The following is a 17526-nucleotide window of genomic DNA, read 5'->3' on the forward strand; positions in this document are numbered from 1 at the left end:
AAATAATTTAACAACCGGTTCCCTGACCCTAACCCCAACCCTAATGATTTCTTCCAACAACCAGTTCACCAAACTGCTCAGAAAGTTAACCAGTTCTACCGAAGTGGTGTGAACTGGATGAATCCCACCACTGTAATCGATCTGATAATCTTTCCCCACTAACATTTTTGGTATCCTCTATTCTCAGAATTTGACAAAATTGCCTGTTCTACTTTTTGGGAAATTTATAGGTTAGAAATTAAAACATGAAAACAATTATAGTGATGTATCTTCCTGGTCATACATGGGGGCGGTTTTAGCCATTCCATCCTGTCCTTGGAGAAGAGAGCAATCTTACCCAGTATAAAAAAAAAATAGAACTTTCCTTAGAAAATATGAAGCTTAAAATCATAAAAGAGAATGCAATAGTCCAGGCATACCACACGATGGGGTTTTGCTACAAATAAATTCTTTTTCTGAGGTAAGTAGCCCACCAAAATATTATAAACAAAACATTTTCCTGCTCAAACTGAAGACTGGAATGCAAGATGTGATTACAGTTGACAGTTTCCCAGTTTATACAGAAAACTACCCAGAAAGGAACACTTACATAGCATAGGAAAAGATATTAATCCTAGTTCAGATTCCTATGTAAATTTATTACATACGATATATCTTTGAAACTACAATTCTCTGGAAAATAGACGTTCTATCTTTCTATTACCTGGATGTTCTGTAGATTCCTGGCAAATCTAGGTTTTAATAAGAGGCCAAATGAAACAATCTTAGGCTTTTTTCCAGCCCTCATTCATAACTGCTCCTTTGGTTTCTCCTCCAATACTGCCTTTTTTATTTTCAAAGGACCAAATGCTTTATCTCCAGAATAGGAGAGACTGGAGTAAATCTCTGTATGTATGTGACAAAGAGCATTTCTCCCTCATGGATGTAACTGAACATCTGAGACCATCTGGCAAACATCCCAGAGTATTGTGGATCTCTGGCTTGAGGTTACATCCACAACACATGGTTTTGCATGAGAAGCAAATGTACTAGACATCTACAGTACAGTAATATTTTTAAGTTTGCTTTCTTAGTTAAGAAAATGATTAGAATACTTTTGACTAGAATGTAATATCAGACAGCTTTAAAAGCAAATGGTTCTCTATATGTAAGAATTAATAATCTTTGGAACAGATGTAAAAGAGTTAGTCTTTGAAACATTAAGAAATATTTAAATTAACACCACACATTTGGTGTACAAGCTAGATAATAGGGTGTAATTTAATATAGCAAAGTGGAGGAGTATTGTTGCATGCAGAATTTGGCCTTGGCACTTCTGTTTAAAGCAGATTGGCTTGTCTGAACTGAAGTTCTGAATAGTGAAGTTATATAGTCAGAGGTGGGTCACATACTGTAACTACCGTTACACCACTGTCAGTATATATAGTCAGTATATTTCACCATTGCTCATTTACCACCAAATTGCTTTGACCATTAGTAGTTCAGATTCTTGTAGAGAGCTTAAGCTTGCAATAAATCTATATACTCATTTGAACTGCTTGAGTCTCCTGATTTTTCTGGTGCTTGACAGTCCTTTTATGATTGTGGCAGTTCCTTAACAACCACTGCAAAAAAGGTCCTAAAATTGGGTCAGTCACAACTGACAGTTGCAACTATCATGATTTATGATCATAATAGGAAGGCTCCATTACAGTCACAAGTTGAGGACTACCTGTAACAAGTCAGTTAACACAAGCAGAAGAATGTCTACCACTTTTACTGCTCCAAATCCACAAGTTCCTAGGGATTTGGAAGTCCTTCCCAGTGTACTAGCACAAAAGATGTATTTATTCATTTCAATGAAACACTTAGGCAAAAATTAATCTAGACGATGTCCTCTTGGTTCATAGAATAGTATGTTATTCCCAATAGAAATGTAGCATCACTACTAGTTTTGAATATATGGATAATATTAATAATTCCTACCTTCTGGACAGGGTTGTTGTTATTTTAAATCTACTGTATAATCACTTTTGCAAAGATTTCAGGAATACAATAAACCTATTATACTTTCTCGTGCAATCTAGCATACAATTGAAATCAAGAAAAAATTCCAGCCTATAAAAAAAATCAAGACTGGCTCTTATTTCTCAGTATTAAAAAAAGCCCATATTATTCCAGCAATAGTGTAGCTTAATCTGTATAAGACATCTCCTAAACAGTTATCCTGATTCTTTTTTTCCTGTACTGCTTCAAGAAACCGAAGGGTCAGTAATAGTTGTGTCTCTTTTAAATAATCTTCTTTTGCTTTGGGAACAGCAGATATTACACAGTAAGGAACAAATGGAACATAAGCAGTGCCCTGCTGGATCAGACCTCAGGCCCATCTTATCCAGCAGCTTGTTCTCACAGTGACCAACTAACTGTGCAAGGAAGTCTCCCAGTAGCCTCCCAGCAAATGGTTTTCAGAGGCAGTCACACTACCATCAAGGCTAATAGTTATTGATCCACATGGCTTTCATGAATCGATCAAAACCTTTTTTTTAAAGCCAGTCAAGCTGATAACAAGCACCACATCTGATTCAGGCTATGTTGCTTGCTAAGACTGACAATGCCTCACACAAAGAATTTGCCTTCAAACCAAGTATGATTTAAGTGTTCCATTATGTGCACCTTCTTTACACACTGAATTGTCTACTTCTGTATAATGATGCACCTCAATGCTGGAATCAAGTGTTGGAGGCTTTCCCATGAACATTGTTACTTGCTTTATTCAATTTTCTTTTAATAAGCATGATTTGCAAAGGATCATAACTTAATGTCAATACTTTAATCTTCTGGCTCCAAGGAATTCTCGTTTAATGACCCTCTTTGAAATTGGCAACTGCTGCTAAGCGAAGCGGTCCTTAATTGGGAAATCAATGACCAGTGTGCTTTCCAGCTAGAAAGAGACAATACTACTTACGGTAGTTACACACTTTCAGTTTGTGCTTGTCTTCTAACCATTCCTCTGGCCTTTGGAATGCCCAAGTGCTTGCTTACTGTCTTGTTCACATTGAAAGCAATGCGACTACACCACAGTCTAGGACTGGGAGCCGTGGGTGTGCGACACAAACACCTTATAGTACTCAATTGAAATCTCTTCTTTTCTTTCCACTCTGTGGTGGTGAGGGGTGAAGGGAGAAAAAGCAAGCAATTTCTGAAGGTAATATTAAGGAGATTCTCAGTCATCCAGGTCATGGTTGTCCGAAAGGTGCTTTTTTCAAGAGGCAATTGGACTTTCTGGTTTTTCTTTGAAGATGTTTCACTTCTCATCGAAGAAGCTTCTTCAGCTCTGATGGATGGTGGGAAATGGAAGGATTTATACTCCTTGCAGACACATGGTCATTTGCATTATTTTAGCAAGTCATTAAGGCCACATGGAGGTTTTATCTGTGTCATCAGGGTCACCGGAGTGATGCAAACGGGTGTGGAGATTTTTGGAATTGATGAAAGGACTGTATGGTAGACGGGAGATAGATGCTGTCGTATCCCTCCACACCCTCTGTTGAGGCCATCGTTGTCAAAATTGAACAGCCCTTTCTCAGATGACCCTGACGACACAGATAAATCTCCAGGTGGTTTTAACAACTTGCTAAAATAATGCAAATGAGTATGTCTGCAGGGAGTATAAATCCTTCCCTTTCCCACCATCCAGTCAGAAATGAAGAAGCTTCTTGAATGAGAAGCAAAACATCTTCAAACAAAAACCAGAAAGTCGAGTTGCCTTCTGTAGACAGTCTTTTCTTTGCCTGACCCTTACCTACTACCAGTGTATGATCACATTGCTTTCGACACATAAAAGAGCAAATCCCTTTCTCTCTTGAAAGGTCTCAAATGATTGTAAATGCACCAGGAAGTTATTTTCATCACTATTGCAACTTTGAATGGTTGGTAAGCAAGGAATACCTGGATTTTATTCTATTAATTTCATACATCATGTTTTTAAAATTACTGTTTTATCTCAAATGAGCTGTAAAGTACCCAGATACTCCAAGTGGAGACTTGATTAAAATTCAAATATAACTAGTCCTCATTTAGCAGCTCACTCATTTAGTGACTGTTTACAGGTCTGTAAAGCAAAGGATCTGAATTAAGATCCTAAGCACAGTCAGGATTTCATTTAGCAACCCTTTCACTTCATGACCAAGTTGCTAGTCCCAATTGTGGTCATTAAACAAGAATAATCTGTACCTGATGCAGTGGCATTTTGGAAGTGTCAAAAAAAAAACCCAATGCATCCTATTTTATTGTCTTCCCCTCACCAATATATTGCTGAACAAATACTGAGCACATAATAACTGGAATTTGTTACAACCAAAGGTATAATCTTGATTCACCTTTCCCAACTTCTTCTCCCGATGTTTGGGTAGTACAACTCCCAAATTTTCAGAAAGTATCATTTTGGCTGGAAATTCTGAGAGTTACTATTCTGACATATCTGGAGAAGGCTAGCTAGCTTATTTCTTTTTTGAGATCTTCACTAGCAAAAAAAAGAAAGCTTAAAGCATAACGCACAGTTCAAAACCAGTATATCTAGTATCTATTTTTAATAGGTATAACATTATTTTTTACACAGAAAGTACCAGGTTCACCCTTTCAGAAATAAAGTAAATATGAATTACTGACAAATTCTATTTTACATTTAGGAATTGCATAGAACAAACATCTTGCCATTCTCCATACATTCTGGATATAGTTCATTAATAATTTGTTATCTACAAATTTTCACTGCAAGTCTGAAACTGATACATATTTATGGGATTCACAAAGAAGCTTCTAGCAGTTACCCTCTGAGTATTTCATACTAGGAAAAGAGCTGTTAACACTCACCCTTCCTAGCTCTTTATCTTCAAGTGCCAGGACCCCTGTGCTTTCTGTAAAAAGTTTCACTTTGACGACAGGCCGAGGATGGGTTGTGGTAAAATCCCCTTGGGTTCCCCATCTGTAACAACAACAAAATTGTGACATTCATAATCCAAGCCCATTAAGGGTAAGTGGCACTCTGGGTTTCAATAAACAAATGCAGGATTTTCACCTCCCTACAGATGTATTGAGTAGAAATCTACATCTAAACATTACGTTTTGAGAGTGGCAGAGGCTTAAGGATTTTTCAGACATTAGCTTTGCAATTAAAAACCATTCAATGTGGCAGATGGCATGATGAAAGATTGATTATACACCGAGTATACAACAAAAAGTGGATAGATTTGTGTAAATTCTTTGGGATAAATTTGAATGTTTTTCCCATTAGAGTATACTAAAGATATGAACACCAATCGTGTTAAAGATGTTTTTTTTTCAAATATTCTGCAGCTGTCTAGTACAATGTTGTGAGTTGCGCCTAATGCGGTGTCGATGAACCCATGACACACATGCCAAAGGTGACCACACACCATGCCATTGCTGCTGACATGCAAGCCCTCTAAGGCCTCTGAAAATCGAGCAGTCATTATCATATGATTTTCTGAGGCTGCACAAGCCCGGTGAGGGCAGGGCCCAGTCATTGCATGGCCTCTAAAAAAATCACAGGAATGGGGCATGCTTTCCCGCCCTTTTGGGACACTGCGAAGCCACGTAACAGCATTCTCTCATTCAGCTACAGCTACAACCTGAAAATAGATTTTCATTAATAGCATTTCAGCAGTTACAGCCTGAAAATAGTTTTCTTTTTAAAGACTTGTTTTGATAGAGCCCAGTCACAGTCACTGGTAGTGACTTTCCTGTTTTCCTTGTCTCGGAAAACAAAGGAGAGTCTTCCGTAAAACAATTGCCATCTGCTGGGAGCTAGAAGCTTTTTCTTTTCTGTGGCATCTTCTGCCCCCTGAAGGTCAGCAGACCTCCATTCTCCTGGCCTTCTGTAAAGCTTTGAAGACCTGGCTTTTTCCTCAAGGACTGAGGATAGATGACTGCACATTAGAAGTTTGATTCGGCGCCAGTGTCTTTTTTCGTTTTTAATGTTTTAGTCTGTTTAGCTTTATAGTTTTAATAAAAAATAAATGAATATGTAACCACTTTTCAAAAACCTTGCCAAGAAAAACTGCGGGGACGTGTCCAGGCACTCTCCAAGAATTGGACATGATTGAACAGAAGAAAAAAAGAAACCAAATAATTCCTGTATTGCCAAAACAGTCGTCATCTGAAAGATGTCGCTGATATTATCCTGCACTTTATTCCTACATTCTAGTAATATAGAACTGCAACTTAACAGCAATAACAATAGCACTTAGACTTATATACCATTTCACAGTGCTTTACAGCCCTCTCTAAGAGGCTTACAGAGTCAGCATATTGCCCCTAACAATCTGGGTCCTCATTTTACCGACCTTGGAAGGGTGGAAGGCTGAGAGAAACTTGAGTAGGAGAGAATCGAACTGCCAAACTGTAATAGCAGAAGTAGTCTGCATTCTAATCACTGCACCACCATGGCTCATATGTGAGGACCACGGAGGATGGACTTTGTAATACTCAAAACTGGTTTGAATAGTACTGTTGCACTCGCTAACTTGGATTTTCTTGTATTTTAAATTTGCTTTTTTAATTGTACAGCTAATAATTTCCCATAAACCTCAACTATAAAGAAGAAGTATCTCTTTCAGAAGCCAGGAGAGCATTCAAGACATTTTAGATAACAGTTTCGTTTTAAGCTATTCTCAAGCCTCCATGAACAAAAAATAATAATAGTCAAGCCAACCTTGGGAAGTGCTGAGAATGTATGTTACACAAACCCGCTTTTCCTTTGCAAATGTTTCTTTGTTCTTTTCTATGGCTATGGTCACATATTATTGGATACTTCAATTCTCGTGATAAAACTGGACAGATGACTGTTTCTAAACCAATCAACTTCTGCCCTGAATTTCTTTGTTGGCATAACTATAAAAATAAATGTAAGCCATTTTCCTCGTTCCCCCTTTTTATAGAGAAACTCCACTTTATCAGAGTATGCAAGGCAAGAATGGTTAGAATATGAAAGTTCTGTCAAAGAGGAAGATGACTGGTGGAATTGACTTACCAGCTGGCTACCCAATTTTGCATGGCCCAAAATATTTTTATGATTCTTGTGTTAATTATAACACGGTTTATTTGTTGTGCTTACTGGCAATGTTTATCCACCATAATTAGTTGTTGTAAGGATTTGATCCCAAAGACTAAGTTATTGGATGATTCCTTTCAGTCAAAGCTTTAAAAAGACTCAAAGGTGGGAAATGAAGGACTAGGGTTGGAATTAGGAAAGTTTGTTAAAGGAATTGCTGACACAGAAAGTTGCAGCTGTGATGAGCGTAACAATGGTGGGACACTACTGCCTAGCAACAAGAAAGTTACAAGTAAGAAGGATACACTAGAAGGATGCTAGCTAAGGTACGTAGATATATAAACTTTATAACCTCTAGCTTATTATAATACTGGTAGTAAAAGACACACCTCTTTTGATAAGAAAGTTTATTAACAATAAACATGCAATGTATGAAGAAGGGTAAAGTAGAAGAATCTAATCAAAAGAAAGGTGTCAAGGAACTAATGTATGATTCTTAGGGTGTTAACTTCCTTAACCATAACTATATAAATTTGTGCATGTGCATTTTTCTAGATCTTAGTTCCTTTAGCTGCTGAGACTCTTTTTCTGGAGTACTCCAATAAAAGAAGCTGGAAAAGCCATTCCTCGTATCTGATGGTTTTTATTGGCTTTGATGCTAGGCTAAAACCCATTTTGGGTACAACACATGTATAGTTAAAGTTTTCTATTGCGGTAGAACTTCATGGCTGTCTACTGTATACTTTAGGAAAATGGGGGGGGGGGATAAGGAGAATGCGATACAAATTGTTGTTGTCCCTTCATGTCAGTGTTGATGCCTGGACAACAGTTATCTTGACAAGGTTTCATAAATGGTTTGCTCTTGCTTCCTTTCAAGAGCTCAGAGACAGTGACTGACCCCAAGGTTAGGCATAATGCCTAAGCTGGGATAGAACTCACAGCCTCTTGTTTTATAGTCTGGTTTCTTAACTACTTATACTAAATAAGTAACAACTGCTATAACTAACATTGAAAACAAATTACTTTAAGAAAAGACAAGCTTCTATGTACGTATTTTGTATGTAAATACTTTGGCCATAATTATGTTTTCCATAATTTGCAACCCCCCTTAAAGATAGTAATTAACAAATGGTATCAACTTCATAAAATTTGACTCATGGAAGAGTCATCTAAATAGCAAATTTCTTCTTTAAGTAGACTGGTCTCCATGACACAGAATTAAGTCTATTTTACATTAGCATATGCATTGTTTTCTTATGTATCAAGCTTGTCTGCAACTGTTCCAGAAAGCATTTATGTGTGTTTCAGATTACTAGTTTTGATTCCCCCCCCCCCCAAAGCATTTAACCATCTGTGAACTATCATAATGTGAATTTATTCTGTTGCAAGGGTTGGGTGCCTGAGCGACAAAATACTGCCATCTCTTACACAAGGATGAAGCAATTACATGTCAATCACTGCAGATTTAATTCTAATAGAGTTCTGAGATGATGCTGAGAAAAAAGACAGGGAATGCAAGGAGAAGAAAAAATTGGTGGAGAAGGAAAAAAGCTTATTTAGGATGGTATTCTGAAAGAGACAGGAGGGAGGGTTTTCTGACAGGAGGGAGGATATACAAACACAAACATAGCAAATCTACATATTCTTAATATAATAGATAGATGCATAAACTGAACTGGCATCCAACTTAATGAAGCTAGGTTATTTTTGTGACTCTTATCACCAAAACATTGCTGTTTTGAAATAAGCCCTTACATCATCCACTTTTCTTGAATCCATTTTGTTAAATAGTCAAATTCTATGATGCAAATGTTTATAGCATGATGCAGAGTTAAATTGGAAACAGATATTCTCTTCGCTTCTATTTACCATAAGGATTATTAAGGCCAGTTTCTATTTCTTCTGCTTCACGGAAAAATGTCTTTGTGCAGTATATTCCTTGAGGTGTTTTTAGCTACACCGATCAATAGGAGACATTATGTGGCCACTTTTATTGTACTGAGGCTCATCAGATAAGTGTAGTAGTTGTTATACCTTGGGGTCTAATACCCATTATACAGGTAGAACATCTATGGGGAATACTATTTGGAAATTCATTGTGATGTCAAAATAGGACAAAACCAGTCACATGGTGTTTCCTGAAGGTCAATGTAACAGAAAACAAAAAACAGATATCTGCATTTCTGTGCTTTGAGAGTTCAAGGGAAGGTGGACTGTATATACAATTCTAACAATTTCTATATAAACCTGTCTTCAATGACTAAGCATCTGGACCTAGATACCTCCTAAACTAATGCCCTGTATATAGTCAACTGAAATGAAAAGGCTCATGAATTCAATTCTCAGTAGAGGGTTTGAACCTCACAGAATAACAAGCTTCCTATAGTAGGTAGCTATGCAACTTTAGGATTGCATTAAACAAAGGACAAAAATTAGACAACAAGGAGGGTGGACATTATGAGATGGGATAGATCATAGCATACCTCCAAGGCAGAGCTAAAAATGCAATTTCTTTTCTGAATGTGAACCCAAAATTCAATAGTAGACTTAGGAAGTGCTCTAAGATGTGTGTCATAAAAGAGAATACTGGTTTGGAAGATGCTCATGCTGTATGGTTATTAAATGAAAGAGTTTTGGCTTGAGCCTCATATGCATCATACTATAGATCAGGGGTGGGGAACTGTGGCTCTTTTGCGACTTGTGGACTTCAACTCCCAGAATTCCTGAGGCAGCTATGTTGGTTCTGGAATTCTGGGAGTTGAAGTCCACAAGTCGCAAAAGAGCCACAGTTCCCCACCCCTGCTATAGATACTAGGAACATTCTCTCTTTCTCTCTCTCTCTCTCTCTTTCTCTCTCTCTCTCTCTCTCTCTCTCTGTACCCTGTTTCCCCGAAAATAAGACCTCCCCGGATAATAAGTCCAATAGGGCTTTTGAGTGCATGCACTAAAATAACCCCCCCCCCCCAAATGTGTATGTATGTATGTATACATACCAGGGGTGGGTTCCTGCCAGTTCTACCTCTTCTATAGAAGAGGTTCCACAAATCTATCGTGCCGTTTAGAACCGGTTCCAGCTCCCTCCCCCAACCTGTCTGCACCATGCTTGCCCCACCCACCGCTCACTGATTGGCTGGCTCACCAATCGCCCCGCCCACCTCTAAGAGTCCTATCTAAACCTTAAAGTCTTAAAGCTGTCAAGTTTGAACATCCCTGGGGCTTTTTTTCCTAAAGGGTAAGGGGTGCAAGGTTTAAGACTTGTACGCTTCAATGCCAGAGTTCCTGTGCCAACATGACTGGAGGAGGAATTCTGGGAGTTGAAGTCCACAAGTCTTAAAGCTCTCAAGTTTGAACACCCCAGGTTTTTTTCCTAAAGGGTTAGGGTGCAAGGTCTTGTAACTTCATAGCTTTAAGACTTGCGTGCTTCAAATGCCAGAGTTTCTGAGCCAACGTTTTGGTTGCTAAGCAAGAGCGTTGTTAAGTGAGTTTCACCACATTTTACAAGTTGGCCATGCCCACCCAGTCACATGACTGCCAAGCCACTCCCACTCAGTCACATGGCTGGCAAGCCACTCCCACCCGGTCACATGGCCGGCAAGCTACTCCCACAAAGCAGGCCACACTTACAGAAGAGGTTGAAAATTTTTTTGAAACCCACCACTGATACATACATACATACATACATACATCTAAAACCACTTTTGTTGAGATGTTGTAATGCCTACAACAACAATTAAATATTTCAAATGTTATTTACTTATGTTCTCCACAATAATACAAATCTAACAGCTGCAGTGTTTATTGTAGTAATTTTATTTTAGTGACATCTGCAAACACTGTGTTGATCAGGATAACTTGATTTAGCAAAGATTGAACAAAATATCCAAACTACTAAAATCAGTGTTAAATAAGATTCTCTACCTTTTCATAGTACTGTGGGATTTATATTGAATTAGGAATCTGAAATTTTATTTTATATAGAATGAAATAAGGAGAGGAATAAACATTGTGAACTGAGAACTGAAGTGTAAGAGCAATATGTAGGCATATCCTTATCTGTCCAGATATTGAAGGGGACATTCCAGAACATTAGAGCTGAGAACTTTTCTCAAGGCTAGAGACTGATGTACAGGTAGTCATCCAGTTATGACCAGTCACTTAGTGATCATCTGAAGCTACAGTGGACCTCCTTGGAGATACTTATGCCCTGGTTTTAAATTTCCAACAGCTGCCTCTCCTCGGGTCACATACCATTTGCAGCATCCCGCAGTCCAATGACTGCATTTTATATTGGCATTTACTTCTAGTTTTTGGCAAAACCAAAAACCCGATAGCAAAACATGGGTTTGCTTAATGACCGTGCCATTCACCTAGCAACCACAATATATGCTTAGTGACAGCCGAAAAAAGATTATAAAATAAGGGCGGCCGTGTGAGTGACCAATTTACAGTCATCACAAGTTACGACCATTATGGATAGGCTCCATTATGGCCATAACCTGAAAACTTATAGAGGAACAGTAACAGAGCTTTGAAGAAGATAGATGCCAGCTCTTTAAGGGTAGAAGAGGTCAGGAAATAGATATTAGAACTCTTATTTTATTGATATACTGCAAGCTATGATAATCTTGATAGCCTAACAGCATCCCCCCCCCCCCTTAAACTAAAAAGAGGTAAAGCAGAACAATCTTGAATTCCTTTCTTACACTCTCTGGATTTCCTGGGTTAAATCCAGGTCATTTTCCTCATGGCTTCTGCATACAGATATTCCTCAACTTATGACCACAATTGAGCCAAAATTCTGTTGCTAATTGAGACAGTTATTAAGGGAATTTTACTCTGCTTTGTGATCTTTCTTGCCACGGTTGTTAAGTTACTAACATGGTTGTTAAGTGAATTTGGCTTCCTCATTGACTTTGCTTGCCAATCGGTCGCAAAAGGTGGTCCCATGACCCTGGGACACCACAACACCACAACACCACATCATAAACATGAAGTAGTTGCCAAGCATCCAAATTTTGATCACATGACCAGACAGTGGTGGAAAAATATACAATACTCATAAACCTATATACTACTAAAACTCTCTTTCCCGTAACTTTTAACTGGCAAAACAGTGCATTGTAGGGCTAACTTACATTATGACCCCAAACTCTGGGATCCCTAACTCCAAATGGAACAAAATTTGGGAAAGTTGGGGCAGGAAGCGAGGGGAGGGAGGAACAGGGAGGAAGGAATGGAGGAATGAGGAGGAACACATTCCTCCTCTGCTCCCCCTGCATGCCTTCCCTGACCTGCTCAGCACCTCTTGGGCGTCCCTATACACCCTCTGTGCACCTTCCCCGACTCATGCAGTACCTCATGCTCACTCCTCAATCATCCCTGATTCACACCATTCATTGCATACCTTTCCTGACCCATGTAGCACCTCTTCTGGACCCCTATGCAACCTCTCTGACCCACCTGATATCTCTTACATGCACCCTTCCCCACTCACATGGCACACCTTGTGCACCCATGTATCACTCCCACCCCCTACTTTCATGCACTCCTTGCTTCCTCCCCCACCTGGCAGTTGCCACTTATTCCCTGGTGTTCTTAGACTTGCAACTTTCTACTGGCTTCTCCACAAACTATTGAGAAGCCAGCAAGAATTTTACGGAGGGAGGGGGGAGGAGGGAGGAAGGAAGGAAAGAAAGAAGGAAAGAAAGAAGGAAGGAATTGAAATTGTTTTAACAAAATGTAGCTTATTGCATTTACATTTTTGTTAAAACTAATTTTTCACTCACAAATATTTTCTACTGATCTGCTCATTTTGATTTATGAGTATCCTAGTGCATTCCTCTGGATATTGAATACCATACTCAACACAGCCCAGTGTTGAAGTGTGCTGAATTATGGAATCAACAGAATAGTTTCAAAGCAACTAAGTACTTTGATGTACTTTATTATACATAATTATTTTAAAAAGCTTTTCTACTATTATCCTTTAATATTTTACTCCCAGTTATTCTCAAGGGCACAATTAAAAACAGTTTTTACGTGAAGAAGTTTTATATTTTGGAAAGTTGTGCTTTGGTTATATGTTTTGCCTATGCTTTACTATACTGTATTTTCTACAGAGACTGTAGGCAATAGCCATAATAACAAGCAGCATGTGCTAGCACCCAACATCTCATGGAACCTCTAAACAAATAAACACCGACACGTACCGGTAACTCAGCATGCAAATTAAGTTTGTTTGCACTACATGAATATTTAAATGTCTGTAACTTTACTTATTGCATTAAATCTCTACAAATTATTAATATTTGTGACATTGGTTAGTGACCATAATACTAAAGTTTTGGTTCACCTCTGATATAAATCAAAGAGTATCAATGAACCGAATTCTCTAACAAATGCCATTCTCCGCTTAAAAACTTCCACCACCTAGCACATTTTCAGGAAGACTGAAATCAATCTTAAAAAGTTCCCCTTAGGGAAAACAACATATAAAACTCTGTATATTCCATATTGAAATATAGAAAGTTCCATATGGTGCACATGTCCCAATATTTTTTTTAAAATACGAACAGCAAAAACAGCAACAAACCCTTGAGTGGATAGGGATAAATACAGGATGAATCAATTAAATCTAAATCCAGTCTCTATTAATTATTTTACCAAATGTTACCACACAGAAGTTTTAAATACGCAAGCACTTCCAGCATTGTTCATAATTCTGTTATCCTACTCTGACATTCATTAAGCACTTGCCAAATGTTGCAGCCTTCATCATCATTCATGATGAAATATTTATGAGAAAGAAAATTAAAATGGTTTAAAAATCCAGTGGGCATTCCAGTGCTCAAGCTCTATTTTATTCCAGAATGACAGAGTTAATAATGGAGAATAAAATGCTCAAGACTAGCTGTACAAGGAGATGGGAATCCCTGTTGTTTGAAAGCAACAGACTGACGCATTGCTCCATGAGCTCAACTTCAATGAAAGTGTTCTCCTAACTGAGAGTGGAGAGAAAAGGTCACTATCATATGCTGGTGGCCTTTTGAAACCTTAAAAAAGCAGAAAACTGCTGGGAAGGCAACATAAAAGTATTTCACACACTTTTAGAAAGCTTTAATATGGCTGAAATTGAAAGGAGCCAAACAGCCTTATTTTAAGAAGAATCCTCAGCAAAACAAGTAGAGTGTTTCTGAAATATATTTGCCTGCAAGGTAGGTTTGTATGTCCAATTTTAAAAGAGATCATAGATCATATTTATACTCTAGCAAAGAAGGCACAATATAGATTATACATTTTTAAAAGAACCAGTCCAACTAATACAGGGCAATCAGATGTGTCTGTTGCTCCTTATATTTTTCACAATCTAGCATGTCAGTTTCAATAATATTATTTTAACTATATAATCCTCATAATAATCACATGGCTGTCTTAATGCATGGACCTGATGGGCATTTCCCTGTGGGCCTGAGCACAGGGGCTCCATACTAATCTCTGCATGTTAACCCGTCAATGCACCTTGTATTATATAAATACAGCAACTGTATGGCTTACTGAGTATTATTGTGTTTTTCAAGCCTCGTGTATTGTTCAAATGTTTTATTAAGTTGATTAGTTGTTGCTGCACAGCATGTTTCAACACCGATTTTGTTGACGTGCCAATAAAACAAATATATGTTTAATTTTATCAACTATTTACATTTTTATTCCTGTGAGTAATTGTTCGTAGGGGTCCCGAGTACACTGCTTTGCCCAGGGCCCATAATGTTCTTAAGATGGCCCTGAATAATCGTACCATATAATAAACAATGGTCGGAAGTTGTTTGTTGAGATTGAATTTAGCTAATATAATGAAATGCCTGTAATTAATCTTAGACGACCAGTCTCATTCAAAAAGAGCCAGTTTGGTTTAGTGATTAAAGCACCAGGCTAGAAACCAGAGGGTTTTATGAGCCACGGTGGCACAGTGGTTAGAGTGCAGTACTGCAGGCTACTTCTGCTGATCACTTGCTGTCAACAGTTTGGCAGATCGAATCTCACCAGGCTCATGGCTGACTCAGCCTTCCATCCTTCTGAGGTCAGTAAAATGAGGACCCAGATTGTTGTGGGCAATATGCTGACTCTGTAAACCACAGGGAGGGATGTAAAGCACTATGAAGCGGTATATAAGTCTAAGTGCTATTGCTAAATTCTAGTCCTGCCTCAGGCATGAAAGCCAGCTGGGCAACTCTGGGACAATCATTCCCACTCAACCAAATCCAACTCACAGGGCTGTTTTGCAGAAAGTAGGAGGAGGATGAATCAGTTTGTGTCTTCATTGCCTTGAATTATTCATAAAAATGATAAAGGCAGGATATAAATAAATAAATAAATCTGCATGATCCTGATTCTCACTTTAGCACCATTTTAGGAAAAGTAAGATTTACTGTTTTTTCATAGATTTTCAGTATAAATCCTCATTGGCATTAGAAGTGATTGCAAGAGATTTGTGAGGCATGATTCCTGTTCAAAATGTCAACTTCTTTTATTAAAGGTCATGATATTCATAGTTTACTTATATCAACAGTTTTGCAACCTGCATTTCTCTGCACCATCTCTAACATCACCAGAAGCCATAGCCTTAGGCTGTTCTTATGCACGGACACAGTGTGTGAGTAAGGAAGCCATCTATGAATGCCATTTGCTACATTCTCAGGTGAACCCAATCCACTATGGATGTCCAGTGAAAGCAAATATAGATTCCTACAACTTCAGTGCTGCAGTGCAAAAGCCTGCAAATCTAGACAGAATGTTGACAATCCCTGGCTTTGATCTGGCACCTCTTCAAAATTTAATTTGAGAATTAATTTAATTTGGGAATGCTAATGACATCTTTAATACTGTAGTTAGTCTTCTCTTTAGGGGAAAAAGAGAAGTGAACAAACCAGGGATGGATTTCGGCTTCTTCTACTGCCGGTTCACTCAGGGATGCATTTTAGGTGTGCTATGTGTGCTTGATGCATATGCGCACATGTGCAGTAGGTAAAAATGCTTCTGGGCATGCGCAGAAGCAAAAAAACAAGATGGCGCTGCCATAGGCACCGCCGATAAAACCGGTTTGGGGACGTGGCCGGCTGAGTTACTACCTACTCAGCTCAACCGGTATGAATTGGTAGGAACCCACCTCTAGAACAAACATTGAAGTCCAACTTTTCTTTTCAACAGCTTCAGATCTATTAGGCCAATCTTTCAAAAGATCGGGCAACATTCCTGTGTATGGAAAAGAAAATCATTTTTCCTGTCCACATTATCTAGCAGCTGTATGGTTCCTCTTATCAGTTATTTCATGCTTTCAGTCCAAATGGATGAACAAGAGGAGAGAAGGGAATATGAGAAAGGTAGATTCTTTTTTCTTAAATGATCCAGATCAAGATCAAGAGAGCTGCACATTTTTAAAACAAAAATGTTAATTTATTGTGGCATGGAAAGCTAGTAACTGGTACTCTGAAATTTTAAATTATACATTGCAGTTAAGGCACTATGTTGGCAAGCATGCTGAAAAAGAATAAAACAATTTCACCACCATTTTGCTATTCCAAGGACAGGCAATCTACCTGAACTCTCAGAATGCCAACATCATGCTACTAGAAATCAGTGGTATAATGCCTGATTTTGTTTCATCTCTGGTGTGAATTTTTTGAATCACAATGGGAAAACGCTCCCATTCCCAGCCTAACTCCCCCCCCACTATGCCAATCAAATGCCTTTTAAAATCCATGCAGAGATGGGCAATACATCACAGCCCCCTCATCCCATAGTTTCCTAGTCTGAGCTACCTGATTTATTGATCGGCTCTTCCTATATTTCTGTCCTTTTCACCCTTTCTTTCCAACTAATTACAGATAGTCCTTGACTTATGACTGGTTGTTTACTGACAATTAAGAGTTATGATGGAGCCCCCCCAAAAGGTAATTAGGATCTGGATTCAAAGTTTCAGTGGCCACCCCATCAGTCATGTGATTGCATTTTGGGCATTTGGAAACCAGATGTTTGCCGCATCCCAGCGTCATGGACCATGATTTATGGTTTCTGGAAAAAAATGCCTGTTGCACACAATGGTTCAGTTAACGACAGCACATTCACTTAGCAACTGCTACAAAAAAATGTCATAAAATCAGATGAGTCCCAGGATGATGCACTGAATAATCAGAATGATTTATGGTGGTAATTCTGGGTTCAATTAGAGCTGCAAGTTGAGGACTACCTAGACTCCCTTTTTTCTTTATTACACTGGTTTCATTTTCACCATCCTATCTTTCTTTGTTAAGTTTTTCTTGCTTTTCCCTCTCTTTCCCTTCTGCTTTTTTAAAACATGTGTGATTCATAGAGAACGTCCCAATCTTTAGCAATTAAGAAACTAAAGCAATAATCCACATCTGTACACATTGCAGATGACTCCTATTGCTACCTCTCTTACATGTCGGATGTGGACATTC

The 17526-nt window shown here is 38.4% G+C and overlaps 1 protein-coding gene across 13 annotated transcripts in view; it reads right to left on the reverse strand.

Annotated features, from left to right (window-relative positions):
• The window catches only part of CADPS2 (calcium dependent secretion activator 2), a 364417-nt gene that overhangs the window by 211776 nt on the left and 135115 nt on the right, over positions 1 to 17526 (reverse strand). For all 13 annotated transcript variants that reach the window (XM_081957016.1, XM_081957023.1, XM_081957020.1 and 10 more), the window contains exon 7: positions 4852 to 4963. In XM_081957016.1, coding sequence (XP_081813142.1) covers positions 4852 to 4963 — 112 coding nt within the window. The remainder of the gene's footprint in view (positions 1 to 4851; positions 4964 to 17526) is intronic.

This window comes from Natrix helvetica (genome assembly GCF_964273705.1).
Source record: "Natrix helvetica genome assembly, chromosome: 6".
In the NCBI taxonomy this organism is placed as follows: domain Eukaryota; kingdom Metazoa; phylum Chordata; class Lepidosauria; order Squamata; family Natricidae; genus Natrix; species Natrix helvetica.